The following is a 22,526-nucleotide window of genomic DNA, read 5'->3' as shown; positions in this document are numbered from 1 at the left end:
CGATCATCCATCCTACTAGCCACGCTCGACTTCGATGATGGACCTGCACAATATTCTTGTACCTGATCGACTAGAAAATACATTTAATAATTTCTGTGAAAGATTCTGTGAAAGATTTCACCGTATAACTGTCGAAGAACGTCAATTCGGGCATTTAATAAATTAGACCTTTTCATCTCTCTCTCTCTCTCTCTCTCTCTCCCTCCCTCACACACACACACACACACACACAACACACGAAATAAATGTAAATCCGACCGCTCAATCTGCACGTTTAGTGATCAAACAGAAATCGACAAGTTCTCGTCAAGTCTTTGTATCTCGTGTTTATAATGTGTTCTTATATGAAGAAAGAGAAAAAAAGTAAAGAGTGAGCGAAAGGAAGAGAGAGAGAGAGAGAGGTCATAAATATTTACTAATAGTTATCAAATGTTTCATAAGAATGGAAGTGAATAATTTCGTAATACTTACCAAATATCTAATAATAACTATCAAACATTCAATAACAGATATCAAATATTTGGTAGCAATTACTATTTTATTTTGTCGATTCGACTCTGAATAAAAGTCGTTCATATTGCAGGCCTAATTAAATAATTGATAATTAATATCAGATTTCACCATAGTTATCAAATATTCCATCGAAATCTCTAAGTACATTTAGTAAATATTGCTAGTTTCTTTTCAGTGTACCTTCCATCCGTATCCTTCCTTCCGTATCCGGGGCGCCGGGCGACTGGAATTTCTGGCACGCTCTGTATAAGAGACGGCGGTCGAGATATCACGGTCCTATATCGATCCGCTGCTGCGCAACTACCGGTCGACCTGACGACCGAATAGTGCGGCTTACTTTTACAAGCGTACAAGGTCCGTTTCCTCGGTGGCCGCGAGTGATTACGTCGCCCGAATTTGGAAAGTTCACTACAGCTGGTGAACTTTAGCCGATGATTTATAATTTTTATTATTTAGAAAACTATTCTACTACTAATTATTATTTATAAAAATATGGCGACACAGTGAAATTGGTCGAAGAGGAACAAAAACGTAATAATGTGACCGCTCGGTAAAATAAATTTGAAAAATTGGTTTCCTTTAAAAAAACACAGTATTTTATGATATATTTATATATTTATCCAACTCTCTTTTTATATATTATAATAATTATAGAGATAAATATAGAGATATATTAATCCGAATTTTGCGTGTTATTTGCAAAATGGTATAGGACTTTTCCGCTCAGTTTCGTCTGTTCTACTTGTATACCACGGGAACTGAGATTAGTTTGGGACACCCAGAAGAAAGAAGAAAGTAGAAACATATAGGCTATTGTATTTATAATTTGTTATTACGGTGAAATTCTTTTTTCTATTTTCCTCACTTCGGCCTCGGGATAGCACTGAATAATGCGACGGTAAAATGACACGCGCGTCGGACACCGGTCGATCTGCATATCTCGAATAAATTCTCGCAAATTATGCGTATGCAAATAATTGCGCAATTCGGAAAGAAACGTGCGCGCGAAGGACTGAGTCAAAGTCGCAATGTCGATGACGCAATTATGGATCCATCATCGTCGCAAATAGTTGTGGCGGTAATCGCAATGTGGTATATTCAAAATCGAGCCTGCTGGCTCCGAGCAATTGATTAAAAAGAATCGTCGAATCTCGGACTGTTGTGAAAAATCCATGCGATGAATAGAAGAGGAAGCGATGCGCCGGTTGTCTGACCGAATTACGACCGCTTGGCAATCGATGCTAAGCAAATACGCTCACGTCCTCTTCTTTCTCACTTTTCCTTCGTAAAACCTCTCGCACATAAATTGTTATAATCGCAGCAAAATAATTTATACATTCAGCAAAATAATTCAGACGAATGACAATTAGTATTCTTCAACAAATCGTTTCGCTATCCGTGTGGTAACTAACAGATTTCGCTGCAACAGCATAGAATTTGCTGTGCCGGCAAATTATTTCTCCCCGTGTGAAATATGCAAATAGCGCTATCGTTGACTTAAATTATCTCAACCTTGGTTGATCTTTTAATCTGTTTGTAATATTTTATATACGTATATATCGTGTTTTCGTGTTTGATATATCGTTAAAATTTCCAAAATGATTCCGGAGAAAATTTACGGATAAACTACCTTAAGTTTACGTTTTGTGTTTACGATTATGACAATTTGTGTGCGAAAGTACCGATCTGTGCGATCACATTGTATTATCTTTCGTTCGCGCAATCTCGTTCAATAATCGCGTCGAACGCAAAACAATCACACGATGTTCTTCACGGGACGATACATTTTCCACATCCGGCTTCTCTTCGAATCGCACCAGCAAGCAACAATGTGGCCGCCTTCGGCTCCAGCTGTGGATAGCGCGTAAGCGCGATGACGTCGTTCTATAAATAGCGCTTAGAAATATTTCATTCGCACGACACACGCACGTGTGCGTGTTTAAAGCACACGCTAACTCGAAATCTATACTTCTACTTTCAACTGCGCGCGCGCGGAAAGAAAAAAGAGAGAGAATAATAACTCGCGCGAATAAAATTATCGGCACTGCGTCGTTATTCGAGGTCACCAACCAAAATATTAAAGTTGATTAACCCTTTGGAGCACATATCTTTCCTCCCGCTTAGTTTTCATCACACACTATCAGAACCGAAGAGGAAGCTCTTTTGCACCGAATTGTGACTTGCGACGAAACTTAGGTGCACCACTACACCCCAGAATCCAAAGAAGCCAGTATGGAATGGCGAAAGAAAAGTGAATCTGCACCCGTCAAAGCCAAAACTCGGCTCTCAGCTTGAAAAGTTCTTGCAACTGTATTTTTTGACTTTGAAGGTATTTCGCACGTCGATTTTCTTCACGAACGTCGTACTGTAAACGCCGCATACTATTGCCAAATTATTAAAAAAATATATTAATTACTAAAAGATATTAATATCTTGTCGTCTCAATTATTTTTAACAATTTTATTATATCTTGATTATTATATTTATTTATAAGTTAATACGTCCGTTAGACTGTAGAGCCTTTGATAGATCGTTTACGTTATTGGTATGCAGGATCCAAATCTGTCACTCTTGATTTGAAAAGTCTTTTAGATATGCTCAGACCTGATCATTATGACATTACCTCGAGACCCCAGAACAATTGTTAAGACGCCATCCGACTTAACACGTTAACTGCCACGTCAGTCACCAGTGACTGACACTGAACTTTCCGTTCGGGCCGCGTCAGTCACCGGTGACTGACAGTATAAAGTACGATATAAAACTAAAAAAATTACATAGTTTAATAAATAATTTCAGGATCGTATAATTAATATACTTAAATATTTCTTATCAAAAAATTTTAATGGATTTGGCCTGACGGAGATTTCCTCCGAAATGCGCGTGGCAGTTAACGTGTTAATATACGAGTATAAAAAGTTACATAATGGAAAATATCATCAGGTTAGCGTTGACAAAGGAATCCAGCGAAGACTGGAAAGTGAAAAAATCTGTAATTGAAGCTTTGTTCCAACTTCAATTGCCATTGCTATAAATATTGATGGACTTCCTTGTTCCAAAAGTTCAAATATTAATGCGTGACCTATTCTTGCTCGCTGTCCTGACCTAATAGATTCAAGACCCTTTATTGTAGGTTTATTTGTAGGCAATGACAAACCTTATCCTTTGCATGCATTTTTGCAAGACTTCATCCAAGAGACGAAACATCTCTTAAATGGTTTTTATTATGAGATGCAAAAATATAAGGTGCATATCAGAGCCTATATACGTGATGCTCCTGCTAGAGCTTATTTAAAACAAATCAAGGGTCACAATGGATTCAGTGCTTGTGAACGTTGTATTAATGAGGGTGAATATGATGGGAAACAAGTATATTATAGCCCTGTAATTTTATCTTTTCGCACTAATACTTCTTTTAGTGAAAAATTTGATAAAGATCAGCATATAGGTAATTCTCCTCTCACTGCCATAAATACTGAAATGTTTCTCAATTTGTTTTGGAGCCTATGCATCTATTTCTAGATAAGTTAGGTATAACCAAACGTTTACTTTTATGGACGTTTGAAGAGAGGGATAGTAAAGTTAGATTGAAAGCTGCTGATATTAAAGTAATATCGGATAGACTTAAAGTTTTGAGAATCTATATTCCAAGTGAATTTGTTCGAAAGCGTAGATCTTTGATATTTTTAAAGCGTTTTAAAGCTACAGAGCTGCGTTTTATCTTGATATACTTATTTTCTGTAGTTTTTCAAGATGTACTTACTGAGGCTCTTTTTAAGATTTATTTTTTGCTTCATTCAACTGTTAGAATTCTCTCTATGGAAAAGCTTTGTAAATCTGAACGATACTTAAATATAGCTCAAAAATGTCTAGAATTATTTGTAAAACATTGTTCAGATAAATCTGTATTCGGTCAAGGATTTTTGCTCAAGGTTGTGACGATGCAAATTTTCGCTCGTCACTCAGGCCGTAGCCTGGCTGAGGAGGAGCCGGAGGCTCGCGCCTTCTCGTAAGAGAAGGCAACCGAGTTTACAGATTTTTGGTTTCGTGCGCCGTTTGCGCACGAGACATGACCCCCGCGGCTATTATATATATATATTTTTGAGTGTAAGAACACCCCGAGCCAGAATACCGGAGGAAAGGAAGCAGACAGGAAACGGAGCGGTCGGAAGGAGCCAAGGACGTAAGAGAGCAAGGACTCGGAAGGAACGGTTAGGGCGACACACGAAAGGGCGGGAAGATCTCCCTTTCCCGAACGGACGACTGATAATGAATAGCGGGAATGGCCGCTAAGAAAGACCCTGTAACCTAGTCGCAGATTATGCGAAGGAGGACCCCGGAGGAAATCCTTTCAAAGGGCTGCGAGCCCAATAGCTGCCGAAGGTCGTCACGGGGAAAAACAAGGATAAATAAGCGTCGAGATAACAACACAGACGCAGAGGACCCTTAATACGGGTGATCTAGCCGGCAGGACCAATCGGAAGCCGCATCGAACGATGTGATAGATCCTTGCGACGGCTGCCTCTTGCGTTACGTGACGAGCTACTCGTCACTGTGCGGCCCGACGGCGAGTTAGATAGACGTACGAACGAGCGAGCAAAGCTGCCGTGTCCGAGGGACGATATCCAGAGGAGGAGAGGCGAACTTCCGGTGGCGAGTGGGTGAACGAGAACTCTGTACAGCCGCGGGTAAATTAAGCCGTCACGATCCCCATTTGGGGATTTTATATTATTATAATTATATATAATTATACTGTTACACCATTTTTGCGCATATATATAACTTATCAGGCCAAAAATTTCAAAAAAAGAAATTTGGCAGTTAATGGGTTAAGTAGAGTTGCGAGAGAAGTCCGAGTCGGTTGCCGTCGCTTCCCGACGGCATAGGCGCGAGAAGAAGACCGGGAAGTTGAACACTTTTTGGATGCACGAGGTCTGGCTATTAAATAACGAAACTGCGCGCGCAGAAGTCGTCCTAGAGGGGAAGGGGGGGAAACGAATGCAGCGTTGGATAGGTGGAAGTGTCTACTATTTCAGTACGAAAACTCGTTTTCGCCGCTGTAGTAGTATTTTTTCTATAGAGGTTAGAAACGAACGTATTTTTTTCTCGTGCCGATAACAATGTGTGACGAAAAACACGAGCAACGGATCAATGTGAAATTTCTCGTTAAATAAAAAAAAAACTCCGACTGAGTGCTATAACTTGTTGAAAGAGGCCTATGGTGAGAATTCTCTATCTCGTGCGCGTGTTTTCGAATGGTATAAACGGTTTTCTGAAGGCCGAGAGAGCACCGAAGATGACCAACGTCCAGGTCGACCTGTCCCTTTTTCAACTCCGCAAACAGTGATCTAAATCAATGAAATTGTGCGCGGAGATCGTCGTATGAGCATTAGGATGATTGCTGAGTAATTCATTATTATTTAATATATTAATTTATTATAACTTATTATTCTAATTCATTATAATTTTTTACTATACAATTTATTGTCATTTATTGTCATTTAATTATATGATATATTATTAATGTTTCTTTTGCAGTCATTTATTCACGTATCNTAAATGTAGTCAGCACGCGTGCTGTGTTGAACTTGGCCAAATGTATGCCAAACTTGAAGGTTTGTTGAACCGGCGAATATATATTTATTATTGCAATATATAGTAATTCATTATTATTTAATATATTAATTTATTATAACTTATTATTCTAATTCATTATAATTTTTTACTATACAATTTATTGTCATTTATTGTCATTTAATTATATGATATATTATTAATGTTTCTTTTGCAGTCATTTATTCACGTATCGACTGTAAACGCCGATAAAGAAACTGTCAGAAAAACTGTCAGAAAAACAAGTCGGAAAAACAAGTCGTGGATCTTGCACCAGGACAATGCAACACCTGCCCATAACGCGCTGTCTGTGAAGCGTTATTTAGCCGCTAGAGGCACTCCAGTGCTCGAACACGCGCCGTACTCGCCTGAATATTTAGCACCCTGTGACTTTTTCCTATTTCCAAAGGTCAAGTTTGTCTTAAAAGGAACCCGGTTCGAGTCGATGGAAGAGGTGAAGCGAAAATCGGTGGAGCTCTTAAATACACTTACAAAAGAAGACTTCCAGCATTGCTTTGACCAATGGAAAGAATGGAACGGTGTGTGGCAAGGGGAAGGGAGTACATTGAAGGGGGGCATTCGATTGTAGAATAATTTTTAAAATAAAACTCTTTTTCATAAGCAGTCTCGTTATTTAATAGCCAGACCTCGTGTGTGTCACCATTCTTTTCTGTTGTCATCTGTATCTTCATCCTCTGATGACGAATGTTTTTCTACAATTCTCATTCTTTTTCGTTTTTTGTTGACATCATTAGTTGCTAATTCTTCTTCACTCTCTGAATTAAACGGTCTTGTTTCATTCTTCCCCATGGGTGTAATAATTTCTATAATTTAAGATTTTAAGTTTAAATTCAATTGTGTGTATTTTGTAAATTTTTTTCACTGCATTAATTAAACGTTCTGATTATTCAACTAAAGCAACTGTCCAAAAAATGAGGTTAACTTTTTAAATATTAATTAATATTGATTAATTAAAATTACCTTCATCACTGCCTTCGGACATTTGAAAATCCGCACTTTCGGACGTTATCAGTAATGGATTGGAATTAGGCCACTTTCAAAGTAATGTTTTTAATTATTGAAATAACTGCGAAAATTTATGTGTCAAAAATTATCGTATATTCTGAATATATTGGGAGTAAAAATTAGTTCAGGCCATTTTTTGTGGTCAAAAATGCATTTATTTCAGAACAAAATGAATGAACAGATTAATGAAAGTATTGTCCATCGCTGGCTATTACATTTTCCCGCCTCTCAGGCAATTTTCGAATTCCATCTCGAAAAAATGTCTCGTCTTTTGAGGCGATCCAAGTTAGGAGCCAATTTTCGATTTCTGCGAAAGAAGTAAACCGGTGACTTGCCAAATAATTATATTAATATATTAACAGATATTAATATATTAATATATTAACAACATTAATATGTAACAGAGCAGCATAATTGTGATACAGCGACACTTTTGTTACGTAAGATATATATTAAAGGTTCTAAAACGTATGTTCTTCGAACGTTCCCACTTTGTTTGAATATAACAAAACCAAGTGAACGTAAAGCGAACGTTCCTCGAACGTTTACGTGCTGCTTGGGAAGTTACTAATATACAAAATTGCTTATATCTCAGAAACGATTGAGTTTTCGACCTATGTTTACTAAGGCTACTGCACTCAGCATGGGGTGTACTATCTACCGTACGAACGCTAAATGCCTTTATTTTAACAATAACAATACGCGACTAACTATACATTTCTCATGTTTCTGTGCTATGTAACCTGTGCTAAAGACATCAGCGATTACAACCAATCTAACATGGCCCATTGTGGGGACAGCAACGTCACGATTCGGCAAACGCCAATACAAGCGTTCTATGCGGGCCAGTCGATCTTCATTACAGGTATTTATTGTGTCTGAATGCAACGCGATCATATGTGATACGATGGGCGATAACTTGTGTATCATCGACACATATAATATTATATATTAAATCAGGAGGAACGGGTTTCCTTGGGAAGATTTTGATCGAAAAATTGCTGCGAAGTTGTCCCGACGTCTCTAAGATATACGTAATGGTGCGGTCGAAAAAAGATAAGAGCGCCGCGACTCGGCTGGACGAGATATTTGAAAGTCCCGTAAGCATAAATAATACATAATCATATTTTACAACATTATCATAAGTTATTTTTACGTGATGGTATGATGGAACCATAGCTATTCGGTCGACTGAAGGAAGAGATGCCCAACTTTCGTGAAAAAATCGTGCCGGTGATCGGCGAATTGTAGACATGGGATTCACGAAAGGTGACACGGATTTACTAACACACGAGGTAAAAAATCTATTCGTGAAGTTTCAACAAAAAAATTTCTCGTACAAAAAATACATACCCAATAAACACCAACGAACAGTAACGAAACATCAATGTTATATTTGTTCACTCAATAATATAAATATAACGCACGTTATGTAACAGTTACATTGTTGAGTGGGAAATTATATATATATATATAACATTGATGTGATGTTACTGATGGTGTTCATTGGATATGATTCTCGCAAGTCTGATCCTTGAAGTTTGATCCCGAGCGTGATCTTTGAAATTGTAAAGATTGCATTTACATTTTATTATAGATATCAATAATATTCCATTTGGCGGCGAATATACGCTTCAATAACGACATCAAATCAGCTACAGTACTAAATGTAGTCAGCACGCGTGCTGTGTTGAACTTGGCCAAATGTATGCCAAACTTGAAGGTTTGTTGAACCGGCGAATATATATTTATTATTGCAATATATAGTAATTCATTATTATTTAATATATTAATTTATTATAACTTATTATTCTAATTCATTATAATTTTTTACTATACAATTTATTGTCATTTATTGTCATTTAATTATATGATATATTATTAATCTTTCCTTTGCAGTCATTTATTCACGTATCGACTATATATACAAATTGTCTTGTCAAACATGGCGAAGAGAGATTCTACAAGTATCTCATTAAACCCGAGGAATTTATCACATTGGTACAAACATCGTCCGAAAGTATGATTAATGAGACGCTCTCAAGGTATATATTCTTATTACTTTACAATATAGAAAGGAAAGCAATATGTTTGTAGGGAGAAAAATTTGAACTATAGATTTTTTACAGAAATATTTCACAGTGGCCCAACTCTTACACGTTTACAAAAGCGATAGCGGAAATAGTTGTTAAAAATAATGGTGAGAGTTTACCGATCGGAATATTTCGGTTACCTGCAGGTGAGAAATCAGTTACTTGAAAAAGTTGTCAGAAAATTAACAATATGTCGATTCGAGAGATTCTTCGGATTCTATCAGTCCATCAAACGCTATACTAATATGTGTGCAATTAATATTTCTGCAAAATTCTTTCATTTCTTTCACTCATTTTTAAATCTCTGCAAAATCCTTCAATTCTTTCTTCCTTTTAGTTTCAAATATCGCTCGTGAACCGCTCGTGGGATGGGTGGACAACTATCACTCTTCGATAGGAATTTAGCACCTGTTTCCAAAGGTCTACTAAGATTTATCATGTGCAATTCCGACTGTAAGTCAAGTGTAACACCTGTCGACATTACCATAAATGCTTTAATTGCCAGGGCGTGGGATGTATTCAATCAGCCACAGAGGTATGATTCAGCACGATGAACATTTCGTTTTTACAAGCATTTTACACGTTTTTAGTGGGTAAATTCGCTGATGATTTCTGATTTCGATTACATTCATGTATAAATCTCGCTTCTCATATGCTTCAGCGCTGAGACAAAATATATTTTCTTTCATTTTTAAATTCTTCGACCCGTCGTACAGTTCGATTTTTAATATATATATATTTGTATATTTTTTTTACTGTGAATAGTTCTTGCATTTCACCCTATATCATTCCTAATTGCAGGAGAGGCGACAATATGTTAATTTATAATTATGTATCGACAAACGACGCGCCTTTGACGTATGGAGATTTTTTCTTTTACGCGCAATTAAGCTACCAAAAATACCCGATAAAAAGTTGCTATTGGGTACCGACTCTCACTGATCCAAAACAAAGTTATATTTACAATATGCATTTGGTTCGGCCACCTATTACCTGCTTTAATTATCGATTTCTTTGGAAGATGCATAGGTATTCGACAAAGGTATACGAAACTCTATCCGTGTCTATGAAAAAGTACTCGTGTAAACGTTACTTCACTTGTTTCAGAATGTGGAAATTGTACAAACGAATTCATGATTATTGCAACAGCGTCGAATACTTCTTGGTCAGAGAATGGACTTATACCGACAATAACGTTCATGCAATGTGGCAAAGCATGAGCGAAAATGATCAACTTCTATTTAATTTTAATTTGAAAGGTTTCAACTGGCTGAAACATGTGGACAATATTATCAAAGGTATGCGCCTTTACCTATTCAAGGAGGATCTCAGTACTTTGGAAGCCAGTCGTATCAAATGGAAGAGGTGCGATTTATTTTTCTTTAATTCGATGAAATAATACACCTTTGTGTGAAATATAAGAAAAAGTGATGCAAATGTTGAAATTCAAATTTTCATTCAAATTTTGAAATTTTATGTTAAAGTTAAAAATAATATTATGAATTTCAGATTATATTGGATACACCACGCGACAAAGTTCGTATTTATATTCATCGTTGTTTAGTGTACCTGTAACCTATTAGCAAATATATTTTTGTAGCTTGCTCAAGTAGCACGTAAACGTTCGAGGAACTTGGTTTGGTTATATTCAAACAAAATGGGAATGTTCGAAGAACATACGTTTTAGAACCTTTAATATATATCTTACGTAACAAAAGTGTCGCAGTATCACAATTATGCTGCTCTGTTACATATTAATGTTGTTAATATATTAATATATTAATATCTGTTAATATATTAATATATTAAAAATTTATAAATTATTATTTTTATTATTAAATATATTAGTTAAACCTATAGCGTCTCCTCGAACGCATCCAAAAGCCCTAAAACCCCAAAGCCGGCACGGCCTCAAATGCGGCACGACCAATCAGCATCGCGAATTCAGATTGACACAAACCATGTCTCTTGATCATTGATCTAAGAACACAGTTTAATTACAGAGTTGCAACAGTGCTGGGAAATTGAGGGTTCGATTTTCTTCTGCGCATGTGTTAACCGTACAACCAAGAATATGGCGGACGTGTCACATTAGGTCTGTTCGTTTTCGCTGCACCGCTGAACTAGTGAGGAAACTTAAGAAAAGTGAAAAAACATATACTTGTCTCGTTTCAACTTATTGCACCAGTTCAGCGGTACAGCGAAAATGAACAGACCTAATGATATTAATATTTATAGACTTTAAGTAAATAAATAATTTTAATTATTGTGATATTTAGTATGTTCTTTGCATTTGTGATGTATAAAACTCTCAAGTTCTTTAATAATAAGACTGTGTCTCTTGATGTCGTTCAAATTCAGCGCCCGTACACTCACAACATGACCAACAGTCACGTGATCGATGACCACTGACATCAAAGAAGCCGTTACAGCTACTGTCGCAACTGTATGTAGTTAAACTTGCCGTAATGTGGTCCTGCTAAAAGCTGCGTTAGCCATATAGCAATATTACATATATGCAAATTACCCTGTTGAGCTCTTAAATAAATGTATTTACTTAACACGTAGGAGACAAAAATATGGATGATGAGAACGAGGTATGTGTAGTGATCGTTTTAGCGGCAGCAAATTATAAACTTTGAAACCGGTGTAACTCTGTACAGAATTATCCAATTACAAAAATTAAAAAAAACCGTTGTATTCGTCTCATTGCCAGCTACAAGTTTTGTTTCAAGAAAAAATTGACTTCTATTGAAAAAAATGGCCGCCATGATGAAAGCTTGAAAGTGACACCATACACTATATATATATATATTGTGTTTACGATTATGACAATTGTGTGCGAAAGTACCGATCTGTGCAATCACATTGTATTATTTTTCGTTCGCGCAATCTCATTCGATAATCGCGTCGAACGCGATATATATATATATATATATCTTCGAATTTATTTCAAATCATTAATATAAATTTTCTACTTACGTAATGCTAACAAAGCTCCATTTCTAACGTAATTAAAATACTTTTATTTGTAAGCAGTAATAGTATATAATTTTGTCGCAACGAAGATAATTCGATATTTTTTTTTAGCTAATAAATCAAATATTATTTGTTAGTAGTCTTGCTGAGGACAACATTCTTTCATCATTTCACATTTGATCGTGTGAAATTATTATGATGAATAGTTAATTAATTTGAGAAATTAAAGTTATCTTTGTCAATTGTGTTTGTCATCAAATTAAATATGCAGTTTTATTCATGTATGCTCTGATTTCACTTGTATCGATTCTTATACTTACACAGTTCGTACAATACATCGTAATTTATTTATGAATACTTTCCAATCTTATGGTATACATTGGAGCGCATATTAGTATCCGTACTTTAATAAAATTACAATAAATTCGTTACGGAGATGCTTACTTCTTAATCTAAATGCGTAAAAAATCTGTGATTTAAATTTCTAATACAAACGTACTATGATCGATATATATATTCGAAACGATTATTTTTTATAATATTTAAAAATCACAATGTGACAATTATACAAGGTGCAGCGAGATTAGTGATGAAATCAAAAAGGATATGTGTAATGGTGATGCTTCACATAAAGATTACTCGAAAAAATAGCATATATTTTACCTTTGTGAGATTCAGTTTTCAGAAAGAAATTTTCCTAACTTTAAAGATCGAGTCCCGTCCTTTCTCTTACGCTCGAAATTGAAGTGATAACGTCAACAACTATGTAACTTTTCACATGTTGTCAAATTGCTTCAAATTCAACAAGTCATAGTCAATATACATTATACGTCACATATATTTTATTTCAAATAATAACAATGATTTTAATTTTCATTTCAGAAATTAATTTTCTAAGGCTCAAATTTTTTAAATAATCGTTGTGACTGTCCGTTCTTGTTTAACGACTTCGGAAGTGAGTAATGTTCCAAAATTGTTTGCGTTATACCTTCAAATGAAAAGATGTATTTACAAAATAACACTTGTGACCGATTCGGCAAACTTGTAAAATCGGACGAACACTTTTCTCTTATTCGACAATCAATAAGCAGTCGGAAAATTAAATTAACATTGACAAAATCATGAAAAAAGAAGTTGGAGAAAAGATTGCATGTCAAATAAATCTTTTGCGACTACTTCTTAATTATTATTTGAGTAAAAGATAAGTGTTTGTCCGATTTCACAAGTGTGCTGAATCGATTACAAAAAATGTTATATTTTGGAGATATTTTTTTTTCTAGAATATAACGCAGAAAATCTTGGCATGCATTTTTTTCTCGCTTCTGACAACACTAAACAAGGATAAGGTCTGTTCGTTTTCGCTGCACCGCTGAACTAGTGCAATAAGTTGAAGCGAGACAAGTATATGTTTTCTCACTTCAACTTATTGCACTAGTTCAGCGGTGCAACGAAAACGAACAGACCTATAATATACAACGACTATTCCGGAACCTTAATTACTTTTTGTTAAGATTCGGGCTTTCTAGGGCAGCCATATTGATTTTGATGATCACAGGCGAGAAATAGCATGCAGTAAATTACGTTTTTGCGTTACTCCCGATTTTACAATAAAGTACAATAGTTGTTTTAAGCCTCAAACCTTAAGAAATTGGAACGATAACACTTGATTATTCTCTTCATATTCGAATGTGATTGGTTAATTTCTTAGGTTTAAAGCTTTAAAGCTTAAAATGCTTATTGCAGACCGGAACTTGTAGAGTATTAATATTAATTTTTAGTTTTCCCTGAGAGAATATATAATAGTTTTGTAACCCTGAAACTTGCAAAATATGCGGCAAACTGAGATATCTATCCGATCTATCGTACGGCAGAATAATTTCTGAAATAATTTCTGAAAAATTAAAATCATTTTTCAGGTGGCCGTGATTGAGGCTGCATTCTGATATTCGTGATAAAAAGATGGCGGCGCCTAGGGAAGACACTCTAAATAATACACATTCGCCTTCTTCAATATTTATAAAATATTCTGATTCGGACGGATCTGATAATTTTACAGATTATATTAAGAATGTAGTTGTCATTATTTATTAAAATACGGTGCATTCCGATATTAATTAGTCATCTTAACAACGAATAAATAGCGAATGTAAGTTTTTTGTTTTCGTTGTATTGCAATTTAGAAAACATGCACGGCATATCGAATCCGAACCGAATGTTTTAAGTTTCCGATTTGTTTTTGCATAAAGTGGTTTATCAAAGAAAATTTGTACGTGTTCACAGACGCGAATATACTCGTTTATATTATACATTCGCCATTCGTTCGTTCGGTGTCAACCCCATTTTAGCAGTTTACTGCGAATGTCGTTCCGTTAGAGGATGAGATAAACAATAGAAGCGATTACAGATCAGCATGATCGGTACTGCTTTGTGATGTCACACGTTCTCAGCACCAGCTGTGAATATCGGGATCAATCGAGACGATCGAAAAATGATGACCCGTTACTTCACGAATTATTTTCCGATTCTACGTAACACATCACACAGATTTACCGCATACTTTACAAGTTTACAAGTTTCATACATACATTTTTCAAGTCATTTCACATACATTTCACAAATTGCAGGATTACGAAACTAATGTTTTTTTCTTTCAGGGAAAACTAAAAAATAAAATTATATGACGTAAAAAAACTTAGTATGTCATATCTCGCTTGAGACGTAAAACCAATAGCTGCCCGAAAGAGTCGAGAGCCTCCAACTAAATATCATTTTACTTATATTCTGAGATTTCACACCTTGTATATATTGACGTTCGTATTCATTTCACTGTATAATTACATATTTGTAAATCAGGAATTAAAATACAGAGTGACAATGTAATAATGACAATGTCGATATTAATAAATTATCGGTCATTGATTGGCAAATTGAATGATATCGCAATGTGTCTACTAAGCTAATCGTGTCGCATAAATATTTCCAAATGAATTATATGACACTGTTTCGGCAAATTGAAAATTTTTATAAGTAATAAACACACACACACACACACACACACACACACACACACACACACACACACACGTGTGTGCATACATGCATATACTGTATATATGTGATGATATATGTATAAAGGCGCGCGCGCGTGTATGTGTGTGTGTGCGCGCGTGCGTATGTGTGTGTTTATATATATATATATATAATGTGTATGTATTATGTGTATGTACGATAGAAATATAAAGTTTATTATACAATTGTGACGAGGCATAGAATAACGTAATCAAATAATCTACGCTGTTTCAGGAGAAAATAATACGGACTCAAAATAAAACACAGCGATCGGAGCTCAAATACATTAGACATTCACCGCAAATAATGTAACTAAAACGAAAAAAATATCTCGAGTGAATCCTAACACCTAGTTTCGGTTCTGTACAATATGCAGTGATTCTATACTAAACTATCCCGCGAATTCGTCTAACATAAGAATTATAATTTTTATAATAAGGCTTCGGAATAGCCACTATGACTATCCTTGTTTAATGAAACGTCGGAAATGAGGAGACGCACGCCAGGATTTTTCGCGTCATATTTTCAAAAAGAAAAAAAAATATACATATATATATATATATCTTATAAAAAGATACATCTATAAAATGACATTTGTGACCGATTCAATACACTTATAAAATTGGACGAACACTTCTTTTTTCACTCGAACAATCAACGAATGGTCGAAAAATTAATTTGACATGAAGCCTTCTTTTTCTAATTTCTTTTTTCATGATTTTATTAAAATTCATTTTAGATTACTTATTGATGAAGTAAAAGAAAAATGTTCGTTCGATTTTGCAAATTTGTCGAATTGATCGTGTCATTTTGTGGACACACCTTTTTATTTGAAAGCACAACGTAAAAAATTTCAATGCGTTTTTTCGCTTCTAACGTTATTAAAACGAGGACACAGCGACTATTCGGAGCCTTGAATGTTTCTCACATCCAGACGTATCTAAGTAGATTTATATTTATATATTCAGTATGTACCAATAAGCCTGTCGGAATCATAACTTAAGACGTGTCTAAATAGATTTATATTTATATATTCAATATGTACCAATAAGCCTGTCGAAATCATAACTTAATGAACAGTCTTTTTACCAAAAGTCAAGTTACAATTTGTAGTTGTACTCTCTCGTAAGATTTTATTGTATCAATTAACATTTTCCATTGATGCATAATATACTGTCGAATCATTCTCTAATAATAATCTTATCGAATGATCCAAGATAAATACTTCAGCTGCATCTATTTCTCATTCTTTCCCAAAACGGTGTCAGACAAAATAAATCAATAATAACGGACTCACACATATGTAGCATATATAAAATATACGATAATGGCTTTATTTATACGGCAATATCAATTCGATTTAGTTATCGTTAATCAGCTAATTCTCGCATTTAATTAAGAGTACATTTTTAAAATCTAAAAGGATATACCAATGCTCAGATGCGAGAGTATTTATCTCGGATCATTCGATAAGATTATTATTAAAAAATGATTCGACAGTATATTATGCATCAATGGAGAATGTTGACACAATAAAATCTTACGAGAAAGTACAACTACAACTATAAATTGTAACTTGACTTTGGTAAAGAGACTGTCGCCATTAAATTATGATTCTGGTAGGCTTATTGGTACATACTGAATGTATAAATATAAATCTATTTAGACACGTCTGGATGTGAGAAACACTCAAGACTGCGGAATAGTCGCTGCGTCCTCGTTTTCATTACGTTAGAAGTGAAAAAACGCGCTGAGATTTTTTACGTTGTGCTTTCAAATAAAAAGCTATGGTTGTTATTGTAGTTAGCGAACTATCGTATGGTGTATCCTTTTAGATCTAAACCGGATTAACATTGCCGTTTAAACGTAATCAATATATTATATATATATATATATATATATGCTACATTTTTTTTTGCAAATGCGTATTCGAAAAAATGTTATCACCTGCGAATAAATATTGCCGAGCACCGCTTTGAAAGAAGAATAAATCACGTATTCCTTAATTATCATCGGCATCGTCCTCGTCGTCGGATATATATTTCTTAGTGACTCGCTTCCTACGGCCGCCTCTACCTTCGCCTTTCCTGCCCTTCAATTTAATTTTCATTCTCACACTGGAATCCGCATCCGAGCCCTCTTCGCCGTCTGCAATCAGGATACAAAGGGTTAGTATATTTCACTCATTTCAATCCTTTCGAACAATTTGAATCAGTGACCCGGACCGGAATTGAAAACCGTATGGAAACCGGTATTTTTGTCAGGTCGGAACCGTAAACCGAAATTTTATAAAGCCTGCAGAACCGGAACCGTTACATTTTTTTTCGGTTCACTATTTCGGTTCTTATTCTAGGATTTTATTTACTTTTATTGGTTATTGTTTTCCGCTAATAGTTCCAACTCATTCCATCGATCCCACAAAACCACGCGGATAACCTTTCGCAACCTTCCCTCTCAGCTTACTTAACTGCGTAGCGTGGCGGAGCCGCTCCCGCCGCGGACCACTCGGGACGTGCGCGCGCGCGTGTGTATGTGTGTGTGTGTGTGTCAATAAAAATTTCAGTAAGGAAATAAGTTTAAAGAACTGGAATCAAGAAAGCCGTAATTTAAACGGTTTAGCGGTACTTTCATTGTCCAGAAAACTTTTAAATATTTTGGTGGACCGGAATCGGACCGATATTTTCACTCGGTTCGGATCCCTAATTTGAACATACCTTTATCATCCCCATCCGAATTATTACCCTCCTCTTCGAGACGCTGACGTGCATTCGTAAAAACGGACTGCAACACTATCGAATCTTCGTGAATAAGAGACGCTTCTTCATTGTATATTTGAGCATTTTTGCAAAGTTGCATAAAATCTTTCTCAAGCTCGTCGAAATCGGTATACTAAAGGAATAAAATTATCATAAATATTTACAAATATTTCTATATATCTGATAGATTTTTCCGTCAAATAAGACAGATACTCACTTTGCCTTCTTCGATCTTCTGCAACAGCTTATTGATGGTCAAAGGCTTCTTAATAATGTCATAGTAATCCGGTAATTCTCTTCGTGACGGTAATTTCATGAAAGGATCGCTCAATACTCGGCCATCGGTGCTGTCGGTGTAATTAACGACCAACATAATCAGCTTCTTCATAGCTTGCTTCATTTTGGGATCGACCAGAGCCCCGCCGCCTCTTCGCTTCTTCGGCAATGGCTCGTCGTCCTCTTCGCCCTTCTTCTTCCGTTTTCGTGTCTTCTTCTTCTTCTTGTCGTCTTCCTCTTCCTCTTCGTATTCCGCACCGTCGTCGTCGATCGCCTTCAACCACTCCTTCTCGGTCAAACTGTCCGTGTAATCGACTTCCTTGCGTTGCCTCGAACCTCTTCCGAGGAATCTGTCTTTGTCCTCTTCGTACGTCCACCTCTCCACCTCGTCGTCATCCTTCACCAGCCAATCGGGTAACTCGGCCTCCTCCAATAGTCGCGACTTGCGATTCGGGCCCATGTTGGCTTCCTCGCGTTCAACGTCCAATTTCTGGAATATCTCAAATTCACCCTCCGTCCGGGCGATCATTTGATTCACAGTTTCATCATCTGGCACTTCGTTTTCTTCTTCATCTTCAGCGTCGTCCTGATGCAGAATACTCTGAAGGAACTGTTGCCGTTCCGACCCGGTGGATTTCTGATCAAACATACCAGCCTGAATCACCTTCTCGTCCATGTTCAATTTGTATCTGGCCGCTGCCAGTATTCGTTCTTCTACGGAATTCACAGTCATCAATCGAAGTACACGCACTTCGTTCTTCTGTCCGATTCGATGCGCTCTGTCTTGAGCTTGCAGATCCTGTAACATACATATAAATCATTTCTAAATGCTATGTACTGTTGAATGATTTTACGTAACCTAATTATATAATTATATAAAAAAATTACTCTTAAAAAAAAAGAGAATAGAAGAAGGAACCAAATGCACGCGAATAACCGTTCTTTTTAAATATAAAAAAAAATGTTTCTGAAAGAACGTTATTATATTAATCTGTGACAGGGAGTCATATAGCGGAGAAAATAGTAAACTGACATTTTCAGATGAGGAGACATTTCTTACAAGAAAATTCGCGATTTTAGACCTTGAACTATAACTACTACTATAAACTACTTGAAAAATAACAACTTAGTTTCTAGATAACGTAGAGCAAAAGTAAAAACAGTTTTATCAAGTAATGTAAACCCAAGAATCGATTAAACCTATTCAGAACTTCATCGGATTAACCATTATAGTCGAACGAAAAATTTCGTCTGCGTTGAAGCTCATGTCGACGCATGAATATACACGGTCTAAGCGTGCACTTGGCTCGACCGTGCATCTTGATTAATATTTACGCACCTGATGAGGATTCCAATCAGAATCGAAGATAATAACCGTATCGGCAGCTTGGAGATTCAGACCGAGACCGCCGGCGCGTGTGGACAGCAGGAAGAGGAAATATTCCGATCTGGGATCGTTGAATTTCTTCAATAAATCACCCCTGTCTTCTGCTTTCGTCGTGCCGTCCAATCGTAAGTACATGAATCCTCGCCAACTCAAGTAATCCTCCATAATTGTCATCAATTGGGTCATTTGACAGAATAGCAAGACTCGGTGATTCGTAGCCTTCAATTTGGGGAGAATGCGGTCGAGAAGCTCGAACTTTCCGGACGCGCGATACAAGTCGGGTCTGAAGTGGCAAATACGAATCGAATAAATATTGTAAATCAGAGACCAAAAGACAAATTATATATATATAATTTAAGTCAATAAAAATTTCAGTAAAGAAACAAGTTTAAAGAACCTGGAGTGGAAAAGAACCGTAATTTAAACGGTTTATCGGTACTTTACTGTTATACGTATAAAATGGTTGGAAAGTGGTGATTTAGATCAATGTACGTACCCGGTAATAACGCCGGAACCTTGTGTGCCCACGTGTTCGCAGTATTTTTCTTCTATAGCTTGGAACATGAACGGATGATTGCACAATTTCCTCAGCTGTACGATGGTGTTCATGAGAGCTTTGGCGCCGCCCTTTCCTTGCTTTCCCTTTTCCGATCCATCGGTTAACAGTACACCTTTACTTTGCATATGCCTTGAAGAAGTTTTAATTTTTATTGTGTTGTTATTACGTTGGCAAAAATTCATTTTACGATACAGAGAGGGCGGATGAATGCGACAACATACTTATAAAGTACTTTCTGAAGACCAGACATATCGCATTTGATAATATATTCCACTTTGTCGGGTAATTGTGACTCCACTTCTTTCTTCAAGCGTCTCAACAAGAAGGGTCGTAAGACTTTGTGCAAACGACGAATAATTAAAATGGTTTCCTCCTCGTTAAGTTCCACCTGTGCAACATCACAGTGATGTCAAGTAACAAACAGAAATATATCATACAGGGATTATATAGGGTGTCCTCTTTTATCTTGGATACTCCAATATTTTGAAAACGGTGCGTCAATGGAAAAAAAAAATGTTTTAGACAAAAGTTATATTGTTTGGAGAGGGACATTAGATGGTGACATTGGATTGACCTTTGATAGTCTTTTGAAGGTCACATGACTCAATTTCTTAAACGGAAACTTCTACTTTTTATTGCATATTTTATATTATTTAGATTTTTGTAGCTCAGCTCGAGAGCTTTTCAAAACACTATAATAAAATATTTTTGCATTAAGTACTTTTCAAGTTATAAGGTTTGAAAGTTGCAGTGCCGCTGACATTCAATGGTCGAGACTATCAAAGGTTAACCAATGTCACGACTTAATACCCCCCTCAAAACCATACAACTTTTGTCTAAAGCATTTTTTCCATTAACTGTACCGTTTTCAAAATATTTGGGTGTCTAACTTAAAATAGGATACCCTGTATATATGCTTTTTGTTATACGTGAAATGCGTTTACCTTCTCACCGGTAGTCGCGAAAGGAGCGTTGAACCACTGCTCGAATGTGCTGCAGGACTTGAAGATCGAAGGCAGCAGGAAATTCAGAAGAGCCCACAATTCGGGCAATTTATTTTGCAACGGTGTGCCGGTCAAAAGCAGCCGATGAGGGGCCAAATAATGCGTGTTCAGTACTTGGGTGAGTTTGCAATGATGATTCTTCATTCTGTGTCCCTCGTCGATGATCATGTACTTCCATTGCAGTTTAGCCAACACGCCTTTATCTTTGATAACGTATTCATAGGTCGTTAACAAGACATTGAACTTTGTGGCTCGCATTTGAGATTGTATCGCTCGCCTGCCAGCCGGTGAACCTTTGTACGACACTACAACGACGCTCGGTGCCCATTTCTCAAATTCGAGAACCCAATTCGACAACGTTCTGAAAACACATATGTAAGGAGCGTGTCGTAAAAGTAACTTTTGTGAATATGAGTGTCTTGTTTCTCGATAAAGTAGAAACTCACGATAGCGGAACGATGATGAGGAACGGACCGTTGACCTTCTTCTTCTCCATGAGATACGTGACCAGAGCAATTGTCTGAATCGTTTTACCAAGGCCCATCTCGTCCGCCAAGATACCGTTCAGATTATTGTTAAACAGCGATACCAGCCACTCTAAACCCTGAAATAATCGATTAATTTTTGTCACATCGAAAGGAAGAGACGAACAATGTGAAAATTTTGTATACAGGGTCCCTCAAAATGCAATCCCTGACAAGTTATTCGACCGCCTCCCGCCTTTGGAGGATCCAGTGATTAACCCAAATTCGGGGCTTGATCCAACTTAAGCTACATATTTGGAAAGGAAAAATCGTCAGGAACACGAATCAGCCATAAAAAACTGGTATTGCCATTGGAATAAAAATCTATATGGTTTTTATAGGGCCCAAGTTTTGAGCCTAGGTTCAAATGGGCCTTATTCGTCAGATAGGTTTTTTGAAACCCAACAATTTCCCCCTTCATATTTCTTTTTTCTAAAATGCATCCCTGACGAGTTATTTGACCGTTTCCATACTTTTGAAGGACCCTGTATATATGTAATGTAGAAATATTTTAAAATAAATCTAAGGTACCTTGATCTGATATTCCTTCAATTTTCCGTTCACCATAATGCTTGCCTGTTCTGTGACCACTTCGCGAATAGTATGCGCGATACTGTAGTATGTCTGTTCTTCCGTTTTGTACTCGTCATCCTCCACTTTCGCCTTGTGTATCGTCTTCTTCACTTTCTCTTCTTCAGAATCGCCCGTTGATTTATCTTTGCCTGAT

General features: G+C 36.4%; 2 protein-coding genes across 5 annotated transcripts in view; one reads left to right on the top strand and one right to left on the bottom strand.

Annotated features, from left to right (window-relative positions):
* The first annotated feature begins 7,486 nt into the window (after positions 1–7,486).
* On the top strand, positions 7,487–10,833 carry LOC106749648 (putative fatty acyl-CoA reductase CG5065). Its single transcript, XM_014629315.1, has 8 exons — positions 7,487–8,017; positions 8,113–8,258; positions 8,750–8,875; positions 9,052–9,197; positions 9,282–9,391; positions 9,600–9,780; positions 10,047–10,610; positions 10,755–10,833. The coding sequence occupies exons 1-8, from the start codon at positions 7,876–7,878 to the stop codon at positions 10,807–10,809; spliced, it is 1,470 nt and encodes a 489-aa protein (XP_014484801.1). The 5' UTR covers positions 7,487–7,875; the 3' UTR covers positions 10,810–10,833.
* A 4,563-nt stretch (positions 10,834–15,396) lies between these two features.
* LOC106749656 (ATP-dependent helicase brm) overlaps positions 15,397–22,526 on the bottom strand; it is a 32,682-nt gene continuing 25,552 nt past the window's right edge. For 3 of the 4 annotated variants that reach the window (XM_014629329.1, XM_014629330.1, XM_014629331.1), the window contains exons 10-18: positions 22,331–22,521; positions 21,722–21,879; positions 21,216–21,636; positions 20,493–20,659; positions 20,209–20,400; positions 19,665–19,995; positions 18,267–19,124; positions 18,008–18,182; positions 15,397–17,441 (exon numbers count right to left, since the gene is read on the bottom strand). In XM_014629329.1, coding sequence (XP_014484815.1) covers positions 17,296–17,441; positions 18,008–18,182; positions 18,267–19,124; positions 19,665–19,995; positions 20,209–20,400; positions 20,493–20,659; positions 21,216–21,636; positions 21,722–21,879; positions 22,331–22,521 — 2,639 coding nt within the window. In that variant the 3' untranslated portion in view covers positions 15,397–17,295. The remainder of the gene's footprint in view (positions 17,442–18,007; positions 18,183–18,266; positions 19,125–19,664; positions 19,996–20,208; positions 20,401–20,492; positions 20,660–21,215; positions 21,637–21,721; positions 21,880–22,330; positions 22,522–22,526) is intronic. The other variant, XM_014629333.1, reaches the window with a different exon arrangement.

This window comes from Dinoponera quadriceps, unplaced genomic scaffold, assembly GCF_001313825.1.
Source record: "Dinoponera quadriceps isolate SergipeBrazil2010 unplaced genomic scaffold, ASM131382v1 scaffold3773, whole genome shotgun sequence".
NCBI lineage: Eukaryota > Metazoa > Arthropoda > Insecta > Hymenoptera > Formicidae > Dinoponera > Dinoponera quadriceps.
The sequence above is the reverse complement of the archived record's forward strand: the minus strand, read 5'-3'. Positions and strand labels throughout refer to the sequence as shown.